We start from the raw sequence: 21,444 nt of genomic DNA, 5'->3' as shown, positions 1-21,444 counted from the left end.
CCCCTCACATTAGCTACTTGGAGGGTTGAACAAACAGCAGGACTTTCGCTCCAGCAGCACCTACATCACAGTCTCCATTTTCTGAGGTGAGGGCAAGCTGCCCTTCTGACAGCCATTTTTTTTTTTTTCAAGGAGACATGTAATTTTAGGTGTGTCCTGGTTTAACCATTAATCTCATAACTTATCCAGTGAACTCCCTCTGCTGATCTCTTCAAATCACTGGTAGCGTCACTTGCAACATTTTGTCATTTTGTCTTGTTTTTCTGGCAAAATGCTCCAAAAGATAATTGTCTTGCTCTGCTTATCATCCGTTTTGTCAGAACAGCTCTGTACACCAGGTAAGTCACCAGATAGGGGAAACCCTCTCATATTTTTTTTTGTTTCATGTTTTTAACTTTTGCTGGAAGGAATATTGTGGCTTTCCATTTCACCTGACATTGTGTGTTTTCATAGAGCTCATTATCAAACAGCCACTGTAGCTGTGATTTGCTGCTGGTCGTATTTCCTTGTTTCAGTGTGGAATGCAGCATGAAAGCTCTTAACTGGAGCAAAGCTGGATTAGACACATAACACAGAAGTTCAACAGGCTGTCATTCACCCGCAGATAGATGACAGACCAATGCAAAAACTAAAAGGAAATCACTGGTGTAGCTTATTCCAATCCATTTCTCAGTGTAGGCTTCACACAGGTCAGCCTTATCAGCAAAACATATTGCAGCTTTACTTTTCAAAACCTCTGACATAAATTCATAGGATATAGAAGGCATTTAAATATATTTTATCCTTATAGATGCTTCAGATGGGTACAAAGTCAGACTGAGCATCAAGACAGCTCTGGGAGATCAAGCTGTGAGTACATTTGAAAGATTACTGGATTAAATGCCACATAAACAGACCATATCCATTTAAAAAGCGATTATATTCTAAATACTGTACAGAGTTCACTTCAACTGTGTGGAAGTTTTACAGTGAAGAAAACGCATCTGATGATAGATGATCCTAAATGGCATTTATTAAAAGGTGTGCATGGTTCATTGTTGCAGTATGCCTGGAATGAAAATGAACTGTTCCTCTTTCGTGCCACCCTGGCCTTTGCAATGAGGAATCACATGGAGCAGGACTTTGAGTAAGAATACCTCTGTGTGTTTTTGAAACAAACTCCATAGCTATAAAACTATAATGTAATGTGTTTTTACCACAATAAAAGCATTGATTCATGCTTTATGGCTGAGAAATGACAGGCTTTATCTTATGGAACCTCTCCAGGGTATCAAACATCGTTGTTTGCGATGAGACCGTCCGAGTGTCCTTCTGGTTTGTGGTGACGTCACCGCAAAACTCTTCGACTCTTATTGGCAAAACAAACGTGGAGGAGGCTGTCAGGTGAGATGAGACATGAGACACATGAGACCACGACGCTGCCACTGTCTTTTAAATCATCTGAGAAAACGAACTTTTCCGGTCAGTCCCCCAACATAATCAATCCTAAATGATGTTTTTATCTCTACTCCCCTTGGATGAAATAGTGGCTCCACAGATGTATCCAACTTAGGTTATAATAAGTACAATCATAAACAGGCAGGCAGTGCAAGAAGCAGGATTAATTTTATAAACCCAGCTGCGGTTAGGTTTGCCCAATAAATTATATAATAATGATAAAAATCATAAGAGCATGGCTATCTTTGTCTACTTTGATTATAATTATGTCATAATTTTCTGTTTGGTGTAAACGCTATAGTGTCTTAACAGGTGAGGATGTTTTTTTTTTTTTTTTTTTTTTTTTTTTTCCAAAATGGTTCTGTCTCCTAAATATCCAATCAACATAAAAATAAAAAAAAAAAGATGCAGCAAACAACTACCTGACCAGCGAGGATACAAAAAGAGGAAACAATTACCTAGAAAAAGTTCCACCCAGCTGAGTCAGACAGCAAAAAGAACCAGGAGCTGCAATCAATTACAATTAGCCAACACATGAAAAAAAAAAAACACAACAACAAACAAAGGTCAATCAGTGTAGAAACTGAACTCTTCTTATTTGCGAAGCATATTTTGTCAGTTTCTGTCCAAATGTGAGTCGATGGGTCACTTTACTCGACCCCCAACCTGCCGCCCCTCAGAAAGTCCCGGGGCCGCATCAACAGCGCCTTCCTGCTGACGGACAAAACTCTGGAGTTCGTCGGCATCGCTCCGACTCTGGCGGCGCCGCTCAGCCCGGACACCCCGCCGTGGCTCATCGTGTTCGGGGTGGTCATCGGCTTGGTGGCGGCCGGCATCGTCTTCCTGCTGGTGTCCTCCCTGCTCCAGAGGAGGCGGTAGGGCCTTCCTTTCAGTGCCTGCTGTTGTAGCACGTCCTCCGGAGCGTGTGGACGGTGATTCACGCTGTCCTTCTCCACGTTTCAGCTCCAAGGAGGGGAAAAGCGACGACAGCGAGGAGGAGACGCGGGTGAAAACGGCGGAAAATGGCGGTGAAGGCGTTTACAACATGTCCTTCTCAGATGACGAGAGGTTAACACAGATGTGAGAGGCCTCCGCTGAATTCCTCCATCAGACAGATTTGGGCAGATGTTTTGGTTAATATTTGAAAAAGTTAAAAAACAAACACTTGTGTCTTCATTTTCGAGATGAATGTGAACACCGTATCTGTTAACGGGCGATAAATCAGACAGGATCTGCGATCTGCTGAGATTAATTTTATACTAATCACATAGTGCCAGCACCATACATCTTATGCTGCGCTATCCATTTCGTCTTTTTAATGTTGAGATGAAAACAAATTGTAAGACTGGTCCAATTTATGAATGGTTATGTTATTATAAATTGGCAAGCTCAAAATGTCTCACCTGTGCTGAGTGATGGTACAAAGTTTTGAGTAAAGCCAAGGAAACTGCTGTCAGTTTAAAACTTTCCTCTCCAATGAGTTCATTATGTTAAAGTGGTTCATGATGTAATTTTTTTTTATCTCCTGTAAATTCCTTGCATCCACTGTACTTCTGGATGTGTCAGCATAAAAAACAAACAAACTCACAGTGCTTTTGTCAATTTCCTGTACGATCCATTTGACTTGTGACAAGGACCATCTGTCTTGGATGAGAAATGGTCAAGCAAAAAGTATTTTGTGAACAATTCCTCAAGAACATTCATGTAATCTGATCCAGAAATTCATAAAACAGAAGTCCTTCTTGTAGCTGGTGTAGGTTTTTTTTTTTTTTTTTTTTTTTTTTTTGCTCGTGATATATTTTACATCCCCAGGTATTCCCTGGGTATTGTGATCTAAACCACTTCTGTGATAAGAAACCATTTGCAAGTGTATTAAACTATTAAATATAATGTATGAATAGAAAATTCTGTTGTGGTGAGTTTGCTTTTCCTTATTCTCATGCCTTCAGTGAAGAGACTCAGTCAAAACCTTGTTGACTGCTAACAGTCAATTTGGGAAATTGAAGCTGTATTTGAAAAAAATTGTGATAGAATTGTAAACTTTCAATTCAAAGTATTTGCTGGAAATCTAAAAAGTTGCTTGTTTCCGCTGGTTTCTACCTCGGCTGTTTGCTCTCCTCCTCCTCTCTGTACTCACCTACTGTACAGTTAATGCAGGTGAATTCTCAATAAAGTCGCCATTGAAATATTTTTCAGTTTCTTTTATCAGAAAAAAGAACAAGTAGGAAAATACTGCAGTGACTTATTTATGGGGTAAATTTACCCCATATTTGGGCCACATGCTTGATTTCTCTTTGCTCAGTTTGCACTTGGTTCCTTGGCCTGAAGCGGGACCATGACTGTCAAATCCATTTCCACATCCAGGATCGTTCTTCCCTGTTAACCTGAGGTGTAAGCTGTGTGCTTTACTCGTTGTTTCTTTGAATATATATTATAGTATATCACTTTTTCCTTCTGGTGCTTTAATGGCAGCACAGGTGCAATTTGTATATCTGTCTTTAGGGGGCACCAATGGACTGCCGCTTGCTGTGTTTACAAACTTGCCCAGACAGATTCTGATGTCCAGTTCTTGTGTCCTCTTCTTGGCACTCTTTTAAGTGTGTGTGTGTGTGTGCTAACATTTGAATTTCAATCATATTTTGAATTTTCATTTTGAGCTGACTGTTTTTGAAGTGATAACACACAGGGAGTCCTTCGCAGCAATTCAGTGTATATTTAGTTCATTGTTAAATCAAATCTGCTCCTGATCTCTTGGTTCGGATATGTGTTCTGTAACATTTGAACAATACTACAGCAGTTAGTATCATGCTGGAGAATATCCGCCTTATCCTGACAACATTCAGCACAGTGATGACTGGTTACCTTTGAGCTCTTGATCTAATACCCTGTTCCTCTACATTGCATTGTCTTTCCTGAAGAGTCTAGTCTTTTTTTTAGCACTTGATTTTCTTGTCAGAAAATCAAAGTTGCCCATGTAAAATTAATTTGTAAGCATCAAACAACAGCAGTTGATTAAAACCTAAAACACCCATTATGGAGGAAACTAGTGTGAATGCAAAAAGTCAGATACATTTTATCTTATAATTGAAAGCTCATGTCAATATTTTCATAACTCATCCTGATACCTTCTGAAAAATAAATGAGTCATTGCTATGACAGATTAATAAAAAAAGCACACAACTTTACAGCTAATGACGACTTTCCTGTTGCCTCTGTTTTCCGGGATTGTCACCAGAATAGTGTGTGCTTGCGCTTGCGTCACATAACAGATTTTTCCTAATTTTATCTTTTTCAAAGGCTGAGCAATAAATAGGCTTCAGGAGATAATTGTTTACATGCAAAGACAACGGTGACTAATGAATAATTTTGCATATATGAAATTATAGGGAGCATCGCCTTACATTCTATTCTGCAGCAGTCTAACGACTGCAAATTTGATGCTTGATTTTACATATTGAAATATGTGTTTGTGTGAAATATCCCTCTTCCAAAAAGAAAGAAAGACATAAATTCCACTCTTAAGCAATAACCTCTAAAATCAATGTTGATATATCTACAGATGGACATTATTCACAGTATTTTCACCACAGAACACAAGTCCTCCACAGTGACACTCTAATCGCTTCTAGCTGTGATGAAATTGCATAGTGAGCAGATACTGCTATTGTAACTGTGACTACTTAGTGGAGTTGTACTCACTAGAGGGCTACAGTATAGAAATGTATGCACAATACACTCTGTGAATGTGTTTCAGTGTAATTAAAACTCTCTTATTCTGATCCGATTGCATTCAAATCCCAAGGATTCGTAGTAAGCGTGCCCTTATTAAACTATCAACATTAAATATCACAATTCCACTCAATATTTAACGAGGCCTATTCTCGAACAATTCAACTTCCAGAGCTCAGAATCAATATTTAAAAAAAAAAAAAGGTTAATTTTTCATAAGTTTAGCTTTGAAAGCCCAAGTACATTATTAATATCAGTTACTAGTGTGAAAAGGGACAGGTTCCATATGCATTTTCTAAACACAGTGGCAGTAAAAGCTATACGCAGTGCACTGATTCCACTACAAATCTTTACTTTATTGTCAGCCTCATGGATTTTACCTGGCAGAGGTTGCGGGATAAGACGATTCCTGACAGAGGTTGTGCATTTTGCCACCTCTGCTGTGTTTAAAATCCATCAGTGAATGTTTTTTGTGTTGTTATGCAGTCTAAAAATCCCATCTCTCCTCTTCTTTTTCTTCATCTTCCGTTTGTTTATGAGTGTCAATGAGAGTAGCCCCTGCAGTCTCACATCCCTTAGCTGCTTGCATCTCTCCCCCCTCTCTACCTTTCTCTTTCTCCCTCTCCTGGATGATCTCCACCAGCCTCTGAAACTTTTGGTTCAACTCCTCCATCCCTTCCACCACTTTCCCATTGTCCTTCTCTCCGTCGCTCTCCAGTGAGCTCAGTGACTCAGCCTTTGAATCCCGGCCTTCAAACTCATAAGTCTGTAATGAGTCATAGGGCGGCTGCGACAGGTCAAAGGTGACCTGATCCAGACGGAAATTCAGGAGGTCTTCTATCTGGAGGGTCTGCGGGTTGGTCATATCTATTCTTGCAGGTTCCAGCCCCACAGACTCACATCTGTTGTTGTCCAACATCCCCCTAGGTAAGGCAAAAGGCTGTGGAGTCAAATCCTCTTTCTGAAGTCTGCAAATGTTCAGTAGCTGCAGTCCCGATGGGTAAAACACAGCGCCACTGGTCCCGTTCACACACGCCCCTCTGCTGTTTGGATTCAGCGAGCCCACAATGCTGTATGTGTCTCTTTTCAGGTGAACAGGAGAGTTTACGGCGTTGACCTGACTAACATTTGAATAATTTTGCTCTGAACCGAAGGGAATGGAGGAATCAGTATCAATGTCATCTGCTGTGCTGTTGGTGGCTCCCGTGCTGATCTGAGTCGGCGATGACCCTGGTCGCCCCTCTTGCTGGTTTGATGAGGAGCTGGTGTGACTTTGGCAAGAAGACTCATTTGGGTCATAGTAGGTCAAATTTGTAGTGTTGCTTGCTGGTGCTGGCTCTGCTTCATTTGAGTGTGTCTGTGAAGGGATAAGAGAGAGGGAAGTGTATATAAATATATATATATTTGTCTGTGTCTATACGAAAAATTTTTTTTTCAATGTTTCAGATATCGAGGAAAGAAAACATAAATCATGCAATTTTTTTTACATTTGAATAATTAATGTTGAAATTTAAACACCACCGAATTGACTCTTGACTGATGTTGTTTATTATTATTATTATTATTATTATTTATGTAGTTTGAATGAAAGATTTGCCATTGAACAGATCCAGATTAGATTTCTTGGCTTTGGTGGTCTATACTATAGATTACTATAGATTCTATAGGCTATAGATTGGAGTTTGAATCTTTCATCTTGAATTTTTAATGTTTTAATGCTAATCTGTTAATAAAATCTATATATTACAAAAACAAAACAAAACAAAAACACATCATGTCAACCATCTACAATAATACACAGCCCGTGCTTGATCAAATATGTTGACTCCCAGAGCCGGTGTGATTGAAATTATTTGAGATCTGAAGGTAGTGAACATTTATTTTATATTCTGCTGAATCCCATGGTGCAAAAAATTGCAACATGGACATTTTGCAGTTTGTTTGCACTGTTAATTATACATATTTTGGTAGGTAGATACTGTGTAGATCCCTGGACTCCATGCATAAAATCAATAAAAATGAGAAAAAGCTAAAAATAACATTTCCACTTGCTTTCTTATGAAGGATACTTATGAAATCCTCACAGCTTTTGCCTCCGTATAATTTTTTTATGTTTAAGTTTCATCACAATTTTCTGACCTTGGCCTGATCCTGATTCTCTTTCATAGCCGCTGTGTTCGCTTGGCGCCTTTCATTTCTGTCTTTAATTTTGCTCTTCGCCAGTCCAAGCTCTGCTTCATAACTACCAGGGCTTATTTCAGGAGAGTGCAGCAGAGGCTCAAAGGTGTTCTGGTTCTGGATGATGAGGGAATTGCCAATATGACCGCCGCTGAGCCCACGGGTCAACTGTGTCAACTGCAGACCTGCCTCCAGTGGCCCAGGTTGATAATCTCTTAGAACAGGGAATGTGGGGATGCCGTAGCAGAGGCGTCCGTAGAGAGGAGCAGAGCCTGGCCGCTGCTGAGGGTCAAGGCTGGGGTGGGGGTTACGGCTCCAACTGTATGTCCTACCCCTTGGCGGATTTGGCTGGGTGTACCATCTATGTCAAGAGATAAATGTCAGAGAAGCACACAGTCATAGACAAATGTGCACAAGCCCCCGTATATCACCACACTACGGAACGTCATTTCTTTTCTGTCTTCGGACATAGCTCACATGTTTCTGTTGTGCATGTGATGTATTCTGTGCATGCTCTGCAGCGCTGTAATGTCAAAAGCTGCGGTGTCTGCTTCCCCTCCCCCCTCGTCATCATAGGATATGATGTTTTCCCTGACATCATCCTCCTCGAAGGGTGAGTGGGAGTCTTGCTTCTGATGGCGCAATGACAGTGAGAGTGCACACACCACTAAAGGGCAAAAAGGAGACACATGATCACATACTCTTTAGACAGAAGCAACCTGACATAACCAGTCAGAGTCTTTCAGTTGGAAACAACACATTTTATTACTTCAGAGACTTCGGGGAAGTGACCAAACCTACCCAGCAGCGTGGTGACACAAGCCAGCATGGCCAGTAAGGTGACCAAACTGAATATGAGAGTTGGAGAGGCTGACGGCATGGGCAGACAAACCATGTGTCTCTCCCATCTCCTGTCTCTCTGTTTACCCCTGTCCTCTGTCTGCATGCCTCCTTGCAGACAGGGACAAATGGTCACAGTGACCGTGCCAGTGTTGGTCAGACCTGAGGCCCCATCTCGTAACACAACTGGCACGTACAGAGTGAGTAAGGATGAGCCGAAGCCAGGACGGGGCTCCAAGGCTGACTGCAGCACCAGGCTGGCTGTCAAACCTAACAATGAGGCAAAAATAAATAAATAAATAAAAACCACATCAAACACAGCACCACAGCAAGCGAACACTGTCATGTGTAAAACTGGAAAAAAAGAGTCAACAAAATGAAGGGATGCTACCTCCAGTCTCCCTAACAGAGAGGTTGAGCGCAGAACTGGATTCTGGGGGGATGCTGAAGTGGACTGGAGTCACCTGCCCTCCCTGGTCCCTGTCAATGGCTCGCAGAACCTGAACTACCTGCAGAACACAGGACAGGAAGCTCCATTTTAATGGCATTTAAGATAGATAAACAAATAAATGAATAATGAATGTTGCATATGTGTATATAGATATAGATATAGATAATCCTCATGATATATGTGATATGTTTATGGTTGGCATTTTGTTGGCATTTTGTTGCCATTTTGTCAGTGAGAACCATTTATTTTATAATTCCCTCTGCATAGCAGCTTTAGTTGTTAGTGATGGCGTCTACTTCATTGGATTCACAGGAAACAATAAATGGTGTCATCCAGCAAAACTCTTTTTTATTACACTGTTTGCGGTGCACTCTCCAAATACTGAATCACAGCTGTAGTTAATGATTTTGTACTGCTGCTTCACGATAAAAGCATTAATGTGGGTAAATAAACACACACAGCACGGCTTTTATTGTGAGGGGAGCGAGGGAACATGCATTTTATTTGTCAATTAGCACTGGTTATTCTTTTTTTTTTAGCATTTAAAATACAAGAAATTATCATTCTGCCTTTGGATCAGTCCCTCATTGGGCTGAGAGTAAATCAGTAAAAAGATTACTATAAAATATATACTGGTTTGTTATTATTTCAGAAGGCTTTGTGATAACAGCTTCAACTGGCTGCAGCGTATCATTATATGATGTTTGATGGGATGCTAAATCACATGTGCTGTTGCCAAGGCAACCAGATAACCCAGGACCGAAATCTTAACGATAAGTGTTAGTTAGTAAGTTAATTTCAATTGAGTTATATATTTAAGAGAAATGACCCTCACAATAAATTGTTTATATCCATCATGGCTTCACATTAAGAAACGTAAAGCTGAGTAAAAACGTCTTATATGTTGTTTAGTTATAACAAGGGAGGGATTTCTTTTGCTTAAAATTTGAGAGGAAAAAGAATCATAAAATCATCTTAAACATGTCACAAGTGGCTGAAACAGAAAGAACAAAAAACAAGAACAGAATCTAAAGTTTAATTGGATAGCAGGCAAAAACAACAACGGACCTGGCCCGGGGCAGTGGAGTCACACACAGACGTTGTGTACTGCCTGTCCAACTCCGGCGCATTGTCATTCTGGTCTAGTGTCTCTATGGCAACCACAACCCTTGACACAAGATTTGGATTGTCTGAAAGAGAAGGGGAACCGACATTAATGTTGAAATTATCACAGAATTTCTATCATTCACACACGACACGCGCTTTTGGTGAAATATGACTCCAGCAAGCTCTGCTGCTTATAGGCCCTCGAGGGCAGAGGAGTTGACGTACCCCTCTGTGTGGCGATGGCAGTTATGTTATGCCATTGCTCCTGCTCACGGTCCAACTCCAGCACTGTGCTGATAAAGCCTGTGTCAGAGCCGATGCGGAACAGAGCCTCTGGGTCTGACTGGGGATCGATGGAGTACCTGAGAAACAGAAATAGGATGCAAGCAAAAGTAGGAAAGGAAGAAAGCGAGTGAGTGGCTGGGTGGGTGAGTGAGTGAGTGACAAAATGAGTATGTGACGGGGTAATGACAAACCTGATGTTGGTGCTCTGTCCTGTGTCTGGGTCCACAGCGTAGACCCGGCCGACAGAACAGACAGGGGGGCAATTCTCAGACACATCCAGATGGTACCAAGCCTGGGAGAAACGCGGGGGCTCATCAGCGTTAAGGACCATGACCCGGACTGTTGCCTGATCCTTAAAGGGACCTTTCTTTAAGTAGCGGGCATCCACCAAGGGGTTGGCCACTTCCACAGAGAAGGTGTATGAATTGCAGGTCTCATAATCCAGCAGCTGTGGGATAAAGAATAACACAGCAGTCTGTAGGCCATGTATTGAAAGCCCTTAGTGCATGATTCATAAATATGGACTGTATATTTCTTCTTGCACATAGCTGTCTGCTTCATAATTAATATACAGGGAGATTCTTTTCTAAGTTAAAAAACTTACTCTATAACTCCCATGTTCCAATTGGATCACTCCAATAAATCTTTCAGCAATTACTCATTCCTCGTCCTTTTAATTTCAGATTTCAATATGGGATAATTAGCTTCGCCCAGCGGTATTCAAATCAGCAAGAGCAAAAAGATACTTTTTATTCATTGGCTACCTTCGACATAGACTACTCAGTTGAAATTAACTACGGTTTTTCAACCAGCTGTTTATTGGTCCATTGTTATCCTTTAATTGTCCATGGGGATCCTTGGGAGTCTGAAACTGTCAGCAACAGAGGGTGTTTGAGTGGAGTTCTGAAGCGTTCAGCTAATTAAATAAAATTAATTTGCACTTTGCAGACTAGAGTTGATTGTTAGCTTTTGTTCTCATTGTGGTGGTGCTGAAGCTACATAAAGCTTTAGAGCTGCTGCAATTAGGAAAACTTTTGCTGAAGTAAAGTTGCATTGCACACCATTGCGCCTTGTATACCCACATCGCACCTTGTTCAGCACAATGACAGCCTCCCGATCTCTTTCACTTATATTGAATATTTTGGCCTCCTCAGCATCCAGGATGATAAACTCCAGCTGTGCATTTTCTCCCAAGTCAGGATCAGTGGCAGTTAGACGGCCCACCTCCACACCTGGTGCTGCCAGCTCAGACACAGAAAATGACCATGCACCTGCAAAGAGGGAAATACTGAATATAATGGCTTGGACTGGCACTGCATGATGATTAATCTTCAATTCAAAAAACCAAGCCATGATTCGGTTTGGAGCCAAACAGTTATTATTCCTACAAAGATCACATATAGGAATGTTTTCTGCATACGTCCAGCGACATGTAACGTGAACTCATGTTATGAGAGTTACTAGACAAGGAATCATTGCTCCTGTTCATATAAGGAAAATGATGGGGTGAGAAAATCCGCAATGCTTGCTCTGTGCAATCATACTTATGCTTCAGATTTCAAATTAAGAAGGTAATTCCATATTTAATTCAGGAGGGTTTTTTCTCTAAAAGGACTAATTTCTCGTCTTAGCAAGGACATTTGCAGAGCCAGTGCCATTCGCAATGTACATACAGGCAAGACCATCTTTAAAATAGTCAAACTATCTTTAAAGACTTTTCTATATCTGCAATAATTTGTTCACATATTGTGCAATTAGATATTTCTATCTTGTTTTTGTAGTTGTAGTCTGTGGAGTCTTGCAATCACTCATTATAATGACTGTTTTTACAGCTCAAACTCTTTATGATCAACAGTGGTAAGCTGCAGTCAGCCAGCATCATGGCTGTCAGGATGACAATACTGTACTGCTGGTCCAATAATTTGGCCCAGAGTGGAACATCCCAAAGCACAGTTTAAGTTTGGTTCAGACTTTTTTAGTCTAGTGTTAATAGAATGAAAAACGCAGTACTTTGTGATTAATAGTAATTATGACACTGTATTATGCTAACATCCTAAACATGACATCCTGATCATAGTAAACATAGTAATCTGCTAAACATCAGCATGGTAACAGGTACGGTTGAGCTGGATACTCAGCTGACAGTATCTGGTACGGATATCGCAATTTTGACGAGTACGAGCACCATACGAGTAATACGAGTCAATATCTGTGCGGGCCTGAAGGAAAATCCTCCTCAGGGCGTCCTGTGATAGGACAGACAGCAACGCCTCATACTCCGAAAGCCACGCCCACCAGAGGGGAAAACAATCGGCTGCACAATCTAAAAAACACTGTCCAGTAGTTCACTTAAAACATTCTGCCAACATGTCAAATGAATTTGAACACGCTAGCTGTACGGTACAATGAAAAACTCACATATGTGGGTCTCTCTCATTGTCCCTTCTAATTGCCTTCATTTTCATCGAGGCCGGAGGTGACCTACAACCATATTTACAACCACCCGATGGAGTCACCCAGTAAGATCATCATTTAACCTGATAGTGATAAAAAGTTAGGCTGCATCCACACTACTACATCGTCATTTTAAAATAGCTTTTTATAATCCAAATGTTTCAAATCTGCCCCTCTTTATGGGGTTATGGGGTAAAAACTTGATTCATGACAGAAGCGGTGCTGCTCGCTCTTCTTACCTTGGTGTAATACAAATTAAGCTGTAATAAAAATATATTGAGTCTTACAATAAATATAGCCACTTCTGATCAACCCATATCAATTTCAGGCTTAAAAATACAACTTTTGTATAAACCACGCCCACTTCTGGCCTAAGTCCCGCCCCTTACAAGTACGAATACAGATACAGATAATGCAGATAGTTGAACAGATTCGGATAGTGGTGTACTCGCTCATCTCTAGTAACAAGTGAGTTATTGTATTGCAAGGTCTACAATGTTGCACAACAACAAACAAGAAATTCACAATGCTGATCTTTAAATCAAAATGACTCTACCTCCACTCTCATTCATACAGCATGTTAAATGAGCTTTTTGCTTATTTGCTTAAATGGTGGCATTATTGCGAGAAGAGAGGGAAGATTTAGTCAGATATGAGCTAATAAATAATGCACTGCTGGTATTTGAAATATTAAAAAGCAATTTTACATTGCTTCTATAAAATATTGCAAAACAATATAGCAACAAAAGAAAAGGGGGCTTTAAACATTAAGATGGACAGCAGAAAAAGACAGATTTTTGAAAAAGTAGGAAAGAGGAGGCAAGGCGAGCATACAGTAGGAGTAGTGGTATAAAGAGAAATGCAGTATATGTCTCAAAGTGTTAGAGACATTCTGCAGTGATTTTACTGTCTATTGAAGCAGAAAGCACTGAACTTTAAGATGAAATATTAATAGCATGGAACAGGGAAAAGCCCGGATATGAAAAAGTGGACACAATCTTTCACTCTTCATCTTCAGGGCACAGTCCATTTGAACCACAGTGACCAAGCTGCAGTGTGCATATGAAAGCTAATAGCAGTCATCTCTACAAAGGCTGTGTAACTGATGCTCAAAATAATATTTACGAAGAGTGTGTAAAATAAAATAAGATACTGGACTGACAGGCTGTTTAACTGCTTTAAGAGCTCCTATGTTATGGTGAATTTATCAAGGGAACGGCTAGGATCCAAAGGAAGCAAAATAAAAAATATCAGATTGCTGTCACAAATGCCACTACAAAATATTTCATCATTTCAATCTATACTCTCGATCTGTCTCTCCCTCACACACACACACCCCCACCATGCACGCAACCTAAACCTATAGAGCTTGAAAGCGACCATTTCAGTGGTGATCTGATTACAGCCGTGCTTACTCCGTCTGAAGTGGGGTGGGTTGTCATTGACATCGCTCAGCTTCACAGTGATGGTTGTGGTCCCTGATAATCCACCCAAATGCCCCCCCATGTCTTTGGCCTGGAGGACGACCAGATATTCGTCCTGCTTCTCTCTGTCCATATCAGGTACAGCCGTCCGCAGGATGCCTGGCGAAGTGAGGGGAAGCAGGAGGCGGGACGTGGAACAAAAATCACAACAGCAAAAGATTTCACAGTGACACAGTGTCTCTGGAAATTAGCATCAAGGCAAGTCAGATGCATACATTTTAGAATCGGAACGTTGGAAAACAAGTGACATCTGGCTGCTTCTGTTTCTAAAAAGATCATATGAAATGTTGGTTGAAAGCCATGTATGGTGGAAAAAGAAAAACATATGACATCTAACTGTGCCCCTGGGATTTAATGTGTTCAAGTAAACAGCTTTAAGGGGATGAGTGGTACATGTGAAGCTGCGACCAGACCTGTCTGAGGATCCACAGAGAAATAGTCCTGCCCGTGAGTGATGGCATACACCAGCCGCGCACTGTTTCCATATGTTGGATCGTCGGCATCTCTGGCTGTGACTTGGATTATGGACGTGCCTGCGAAAAAGAGCAGGCAGCATTAGTAGGCACCAGGTTAAAGTATAAAGCTGGTGGATGATTCATAAACCATCTGAAAGTGATGCTCCACTCAAAATCTATATTTTGAATATCAAATACTTACACTTCTAGGATTATAAGGATTATCCACTTCTCTTCTGCCTATCTGTACCGAGTGCATGTTGAAAACATTTATCTATAAGACAGATATGTTACCCTGCTTGACACTCACACATAATGTATTTAGCCATGTTCTGACTGCAACATGATTGTGAGCCCAGGAAGCTACATCTTTTTGGGACAGAAGTGGAATCTATTATGCTGAAGATCAGGTTTGTTGAAAGACAAATAATCTGTATGTCAAACAGAGATTTTATGCTTTTCTGTCACTGTCTTTGAACACTGAGCAGTTTGAGTTGAGACACTGGCTTTTCATTTTCAGTATTTCTTGATATTTTACAGACATAATAATTCTTCTCAATATTAGAATTTGATTTAGAAATAACTATTGGTTGCTTGGGTTGGTTGACATTTCTCTATAAGGTTTTATGACTTAGTTATCATATCTAGAGATTAATAAAATATCTCAACAATTTTGATTTGCAGTGAAAACTTTGTGACAGCATGACAGAAGTGCTCTCCATGAGGGACATCACGAAAAACTAATTTCAGATTCTGGGTGGAGAATCCCTTTGACGTTGTTTTTCCACTCTACCAATGTTGGCCATTTCTGGCACCATGGCGATGTAGGCTTCGTTGGGGAAGATGGGTGGATTGTCATTGATGTCCTGCACTCTAATAATGAACTCAGAGGAGGGCTCCAGGGCTTGGCCGGTCTGACGGTCTGTGGCTGTAGCAATCAGACGGTACTGGTCCTTCTCCTCGCGATCCAGGGACTTGGTGACATGTATGTTTCCCGTGTTGCTGTCTATCACAAACACGGAGCCCACTCCCTCCCCCTCCAGCGTGTACTTAGTGCGGCCGTCTCCTTTGTCCATATCTGTGTGTAGCTGGAAAACAAAAAGCAAAACATCAAGCTACATCACAGGATGCTCATTCGGGTTACTGACACTACTGCAAATGCTGCAAACACGAGTGTGTAAAATGGGTGATTTATGTTGAGACAGGATGTGTTGGGTGAATGGCACCAGGTGTGGAAGATACATATGGGACCAGGATGAGTACTGATGCGTACAGCTAATCAGCCCATTCGACCGAACATGCCAGTGGGAGCTTGTTGAGGGCAAAGCCACATCAACGAGGCTGTGGAAATGTCTTGCATGTATGTTCACAGATGCATTCTGCTAACACAGGCACTATCCATCTGTAAATCTCTCTCTACTACCCATCTGTCCCTTTCTTGTAAATCCAACTGCCTCACTTCCCTGCACCTAGTTAACCGCCTCTTTTTCCAGTCCTTGTGTCTTTCTCATTTCATCAAGTTACTGCATTTACACAGGATGCCCATCTGCTTGCATGACTTATTCCTTTCTCTCTCTCTCTCTCTGTCTTTCCCTCCCCCATGGATTTTTACTCTCCCGTGAAGAAAGCTAGGTAAAAGTTAACAATCCAAACACAGAAATAGAAAAGCAAAGAGATTATTCAGCCCTCATGACATTGGAAATTCTGACCAAAAGCCTTCACATCTCTCTACCCTTAAGGCACATAATCCATGAGGCTTCTACACAACTCCTGCTGTGGACCTCAGATACCTATGAGACTTAAAGCCTAGTTTTAGCTGCAACAATGGCTCATTATGAATTCACAGAGTGATTTCAAATGATCTTTGCAAGGAAAAGTTTGTCTGTGCCACTGCGAAACTGAGAAATTTAATTGCCCATATAATTACACATGCAGAATTAGTCAGTGCCCTTGTGTCATTAAAAGAGCTGCTCACTTGAAAATATCTTTGAATTGCAATTTAATGCGAGTTAACAACATATGCTCATGCAGTAGAGTTCTCACATGCTACACAGCATGCAGGCAGAGTCCAGGGGAGAATAAAAGATTAGTGTACATTCTGCTTGTGTGTGCTGGAAGGATAAAGTTGGGGATTATAGAAATTCATGATAGCATACCCTACAAATTGCTAGATAAGCAGGTTTTTGTATTCATCCCTACACACCCACATCTTACTCACTCTATTCTTCCTTAGGGCTTTCTTTGATTTTGATCTCACACTTCATTGTGAAAGACATTTTTGTCAGGGTCTGTGCCTGTCTTGCTCCCCTGCTCTTTATGTCCCCCTATATAGTCACCACTCCATTATCTCCCGTCTCCTACCAGGATGTTCTTTCCAAACTGTTTGACTTTGGGTGCAGGCCCACAATACTCTAGTCAGTCATAAAAAAAAAAAAAAAAAAAAAAAAACCTTTCTCACAGAGGGGAAGAAATCTATCCACCCTCCTACGAACAAACCTGCAGAAAGGGAAAAATCCTCTTCCAATTCCTTTATCATTTTCTGTCCCACTTGTATTCACGTATTCACCTCCAGGTTTATATCTGCTTCACATTGTTTTTCTTGGCAGCCAAAATCTTCATTTTGCATACTTGCAGTCACCTGTGATTTGAGCTGCTGATAGCTCACCTCAAACCTTGCTCCAATCACGACTTTGACACAATTGTCTCTTTATTTTTGATGAACAAAATGAGCTGCATCTGACAGAAAACACTGATGATACAGGTTTGCTTGATATCAACATAAAGACCAGGCTTGCAGAAGAATGGGCCATTTTGTGCGTCTACTGATTGCTTTAACACCCCTCCCTGACTGTATCAATAACAGCCGGGGAGAGGAAGATTAAACATTTATGAGGCATATACAGCACTGGTAAGAATCCAATCTAGACTGTCACTATAAAGTATACTTCTAGCTGCAGAATCACTGGCGAAACATTCCCTGTTAGTGTTACATCTGATATAATCCCACACTGAGTAAACTGTGGCTGCCAGCAGCTGCATTAGTGAGGAGCACCTGACTGTGAAATGCTACAAGTATACCCCTGGGATCGGAATGGTTCAGGTGTGCTGTGGATTAAATCATCTCAGACACTTTTCATGTTGTGACACCAACAGCAGTTGAAGGGTGCTGGTGTAGCCACTGTGAGGGTACAAAGATGTGACAAGACAAGTGCTGCACAATTATGCAGCATTATATCTGTGCCGTATGCCTGAGTGGAAGCATGAGATGGAGCGTTCTAAGGTATTTTAAGCACAGACAAAAAGATAAATTAGAAACTGTTGAGAAATGATTACACAAAGAAAATTTTAGAGAACCAAAAATAATTTTCCTCCATAAATGTTTTTGTGTGATTTGCCCTCTCTCTCTGTTTGCCTGACCCTTGGAAGCTGGCCCACAGTGCCGCTCTTGCTCTTTACATATCTACTCTGCACGGTCTAAGGGTTGCTTAAAGGCTCACTCAGCATGAAACACTCCTACACTGTGCTTAACTGGTGCATGCCATTGGTAAATGGCTGTTTTTATTTAATCAGACATAGTGCTAACGTTTCTTCTGGACAGAGGAGAGTGGAAGCAGCTGTTGGATCGAGCACAGAATAGATTTTGTTTTGCTCAAGCTATACTATTCTTGATTTCTCTATAAAATCTAGTTAAAAAGTAATAGTAAAATAGTAAAATAGTAAAACAATCTCTCATTGAACTCTCAGAAATCGAGCTCAGATGTAACTCTACACTCCTTGATGCCTGTGATTTAAATGTGCATGTTGAATGTAAAAGCAGCTTACCCGTCCTATGAGCACAGGCTCCGGCCCTCTATACTCCTCGATCACAAAAAACTGGTTCCAGAGCCAACTCCTCCGGAGGCGGGAACGTGGCATTGGTGGGCCATCCTCAGACTCCGTGACCCACTTAGAAATACGACCTTGTGTCTTCTTGGGCAGAATGTCACCAGCACCTGTCACCAAATGGACCTCAGGCTGGAGAAAGTACTCCTCCTCTAAACTCGACACCGGAACACGATCATTCATTACACCATCAACCTCTCCATTAGTCACATAGCTCCTTTTTGGGTGGTTTGCAGTGAGGTCAGGACTATCTTTAGGTATTGGGGATGTGGCCGCAAATTCTGGGTGGTTAAGTGTGATTCTTACCCCTGTTGTGTTATTGCTAAAGTCAAAGTCACTGGATTCTCTGCCATAATCTTTAAAAGCCACACGTAGCCGGGTTCGTATACTGCCCTTTGTACTCTCAAACTGGCTTTTCAGATCTTTGATTCTAAAAGATGAGCCATCCATGGACTCTGGATTTCCTAAAAAATCTCTTTTGCTTGGTGTTACTTGCAAATCCTGCTCTTCTTCTGATAGGCCAACAACAACTGAAATGCAATTTCTTCCTCCTTTGAAGAATAAAAGCAGAAGAAGGACAGTATGCAATGCCATGGCTGAGATTCTTAAATCAGTCCGCTTCAAAGAGTAGCTGATGGGTGGCTGACCGGAAGCAGGTTGTCATTACTTCTCATGTTGTGTCTTTACCATCGTCTTAGCAGGGTAAGTGTTCGTTTCACCCTCTTCTTGGCCAGTTCCCATGCCAACCATATGCCGTACACGATCACCTGAGAAGACACAGGATTATTGTGATCTTCACTAAGCTCCACAAGATACAGACATAAAAAGGAAAAGAGTTTTCATCTTAATCATTATCTCATAAAAATATATGAAAAGAACATCATGGGTTAATGTTTGCCTGTAGCTAGTTTAGAACCTCTGCTAATCTGAGCTCTCTGGCAGCTGCTGTAAAAATAGCTGCAAGTTTCGCACAGACACTCAGAGCTTTACGGTCTGATAAGAAATTATAAAAAAAAAAGAAAAAAAAAAGGAGAATTCACTTTGCACCAGATGCTGGTGTTCATGTCCCCCTCATTGCTGTTGTGCTTGAATTGTGTTATTGATCACTCACACATTCTCAAAGAGTCAAGTGTAGTCTTAAAAATGTTCAATTAATTTGGAGCCTGCAGTCCTGGCCATGAAGTGGAGCTCAGCAACTTTACCGTTTCTTGTCACATTGAATTGCCCGGACACTTGATGATTTATATCATCCCTAAAGATGGTCACCCCATGCCTCAATGCCCAGTGGAGAAAGAGGTTTCTCTCAAGAGATTAATTAGACCCATAAATAATTTAATCAATGTCCTCATTTTCCAAAAGTTTAACGAGCTGAGTTTCGTTAGTATTTGAGTCAGATCAGGCCATTGATCTTTTGAAACTTGATGTATTGAAAAGTGTCAACAGCTTAACGGTTGAAAGTGTGCAATTACAATTTTTTTCATTCACAGTCACCACCCACCTGCATCCATCACTCTGCTTCACTATTTTCTGCAATAAATGGATATTTTCAGTTGTCTGTTTCAGACAATTATTATAAACTTTATTCACGAGTAGATCGCAGTGTCGCACACACACACACGCACTAATCTCACCCGCATATTGAAGTGTGTGTAATGAGTGCACAGGGATGGGTGGTTTTCATGCGCCTGTCTTGAGCATATTTACACTGAAATACTTATAAAGGCTAAAGAGATTTCAGATGGCAAACGATCAATATTAAGGCCAGAGAACATAAATGACATTGTGCACACTGAGAAACCTAAACCCTCACTGAAATGAACAAATGTACAGTCAAATACAGGATTTGATTCATTTAGATGCAAATGAGGAGGGGGGCTATAGTAATGCACAGTCCTTTGATGGTAGTGTATATGACTCATAACATGTTGTCATATGCCACATATGAAAAAAAGGACATGAAAACTTTCCTGTTCACTCCAGAGAGTGACCCACTTTCTAAAAACAGGATGGAGCAAGCAATCAATTTGAGAATTTGATCATAGAAACTATTAAGTCACTTCTCAACCCTTAATCTTTTTTCCCCCAGAAATTCACACTGGATTTCTGTTTTGTTTTGTTTTTTTTTTGCACAATAACGGCAAGCCATCTATCTATAATTCTTGGTGTTCAACATCTGCATCTGCTTACTATCATCATAAATCTAGCCAAAAAAAATCCAAAACAAAACATAGAAGAGGTTCCTCCAAAAACACTTTTGTCTTCCTCAGCTATTGTGTTAGCATAGACTGAGCTCTTGGCTTACATTTCCCTCTGCCAGCTTTGCTCCAAAAAAACATGTTGCCAGCAGTACATGCCATTCACCGTTGTTTGAAGTCTTTAGAGTATAAGTGCATATGAGATATGTAAGGCAGGGATAGAGGATGAAAGCGTGAGGACGATTTGCTGTTGCTGGCTCAGAATGGAATGATGAGTGGTGACATAGCTCTAAATTGCAAATCGCTGTTTCAGTCTCACTTCACTTTGCATCGAGTCGCTTCACTGCAAAAAGGCTATTTCATTTTTATTAAAAATAGCCTATTCATGTCAAGGCTTTTACATGAGGAAAGATGGAACCAGAGAGGGAGGTGGGAGCAGTGGAAGTGGTGGTGGGGTGGTTGTGTTGGGTGGCATCCTGGCTGGCTTAAACGTCCAGGACATGGACCGACTGTTCCATTTGAACATCTCTGGCGTTCCCTGCTTCCTGCCATCTGCCTTAATGCTCGTATACAGATCTCTCTTAATTCTTACTGCTTCAATCCTGCTCTGTGCACACACAAACACACACACACACACACACAAATCTCTTAAGTCTTCCCCAACCAGCCTGGTGAGAAGACACCCACTGTACTCAGCACATCAGTCAACCCATCATTGTCCAGCTTAACCTGAAGTAACAGTCCATCGCTGCAAAAGCGCCGGGCTGCTGAGCAAGTGTTCAGACATGGACTGATCTGCCATAATGAAATGTCTCTCATCTGGTCTTCAACTGTAAAAAGTGCTCTGCCTGTCTGTGGGCTGTGATGTCAACAGACATCACAACGGAAAACACAGAAAGACTTAACATTTCTGCAACGATGGCTGAATGCTTCTGCTTACTCCCTGG

At 41.1% G+C, this 21,444-nt stretch overlaps 2 protein-coding genes across 2 annotated transcripts; one reads left to right on the top strand and one right to left on the bottom strand.

Moving 5' to 3' along the window:
• The first annotated feature begins 259 nt into the window (after positions 1–259).
• cltrn (collectrin, amino acid transport regulator) lies at positions 260–2,780 on the top strand. Its single transcript, XM_029500771.1, has 6 exons — positions 260–338; positions 791–849; positions 1,044–1,126; positions 1,267–1,383; positions 2,118–2,312; positions 2,401–2,780. Exons 1-6 carry the CDS (start codon positions 272–274, stop codon positions 2,519–2,521), a joined length of 642 nt encoding a protein of 213 aa, XP_029356631.1. The 5' UTR covers positions 260–271; the 3' UTR covers positions 2,522–2,780.
• Positions 2,781–5,653: 2,873 nt separating this feature from the next.
• LOC115042107 (cadherin-11-like) lies at positions 5,654–19,939 on the bottom strand. The gene is made up of 16 exons (XM_029500144.1): positions 19,934–19,939; positions 18,990–19,069; positions 18,243–18,459; positions 15,214–15,508; positions 14,379–14,498; positions 13,897–14,064; positions 11,117–11,298; positions 10,219–10,475; positions 9,968–10,104; positions 9,704–9,825; positions 8,576–8,693; positions 8,272–8,454; positions 8,146–8,214; positions 7,822–8,011; positions 7,306–7,705; positions 5,654–6,523 (listed from the first exon to the last, which is right to left on the bottom strand). The coding sequence occupies exons 1-16, from the start codon at positions 19,937–19,939 to the stop codon at positions 5,654–5,656; spliced, it is 3,414 nt and encodes a 1,137-aa protein (XP_029356004.1).
• Positions 19,940–21,444: the final 1,505 nt, after the last annotated feature.

Source organism: Echeneis naucrates, chromosome 4, assembly GCF_900963305.1.
Source record: "Echeneis naucrates chromosome 4, fEcheNa1.1, whole genome shotgun sequence".
NCBI lineage: Eukaryota > Metazoa > Chordata > Actinopteri > Carangiformes > Echeneidae > Echeneis > Echeneis naucrates.
This window is presented reverse-complemented; position numbering and strand designations above follow the sequence as displayed.

Excerpts from the sequence above, each read along its gene's own strand:
- cltrn (XM_029500771.1), top strand. The coding sequence starts at position 272 with ATGCTCCAAAAGATAATTGTCTTGCTCTGCTTATCATCCGTTTTGTCA. Across the intron at positions 339-790 it reads AGAACAGCTCTGTACACCAG|ATGCTTCAGATGGGTACAAA; the intron begins GTAAGTCACCAG and ends TTATCCTTATAG. Across the intron at positions 1,384-2,117 it reads AACGTGGAGGAGGCTGTCAG|AAAGTCCCGGGGCCGCATCA; the intron begins GTGAGATGAGAC and ends GCCGCCCCTCAG.
- LOC115042107 (XM_029500144.1), bottom strand. Across the intron at positions 11,299-13,896 it reads CCCACCCCACTTCAGACGGA|GTGCATGGTCATTTTCTGTG; the intron begins GTAAGCACGGCT and ends CCCTCTTTGCAG. Across the intron at positions 8,012-8,145 it reads TTGTGTCACCACGCTGCTGG|TGGTGTGTGCACTCTCACTG; the intron begins GTAGGTTTGGTC and ends TTTGCCCTTTAG.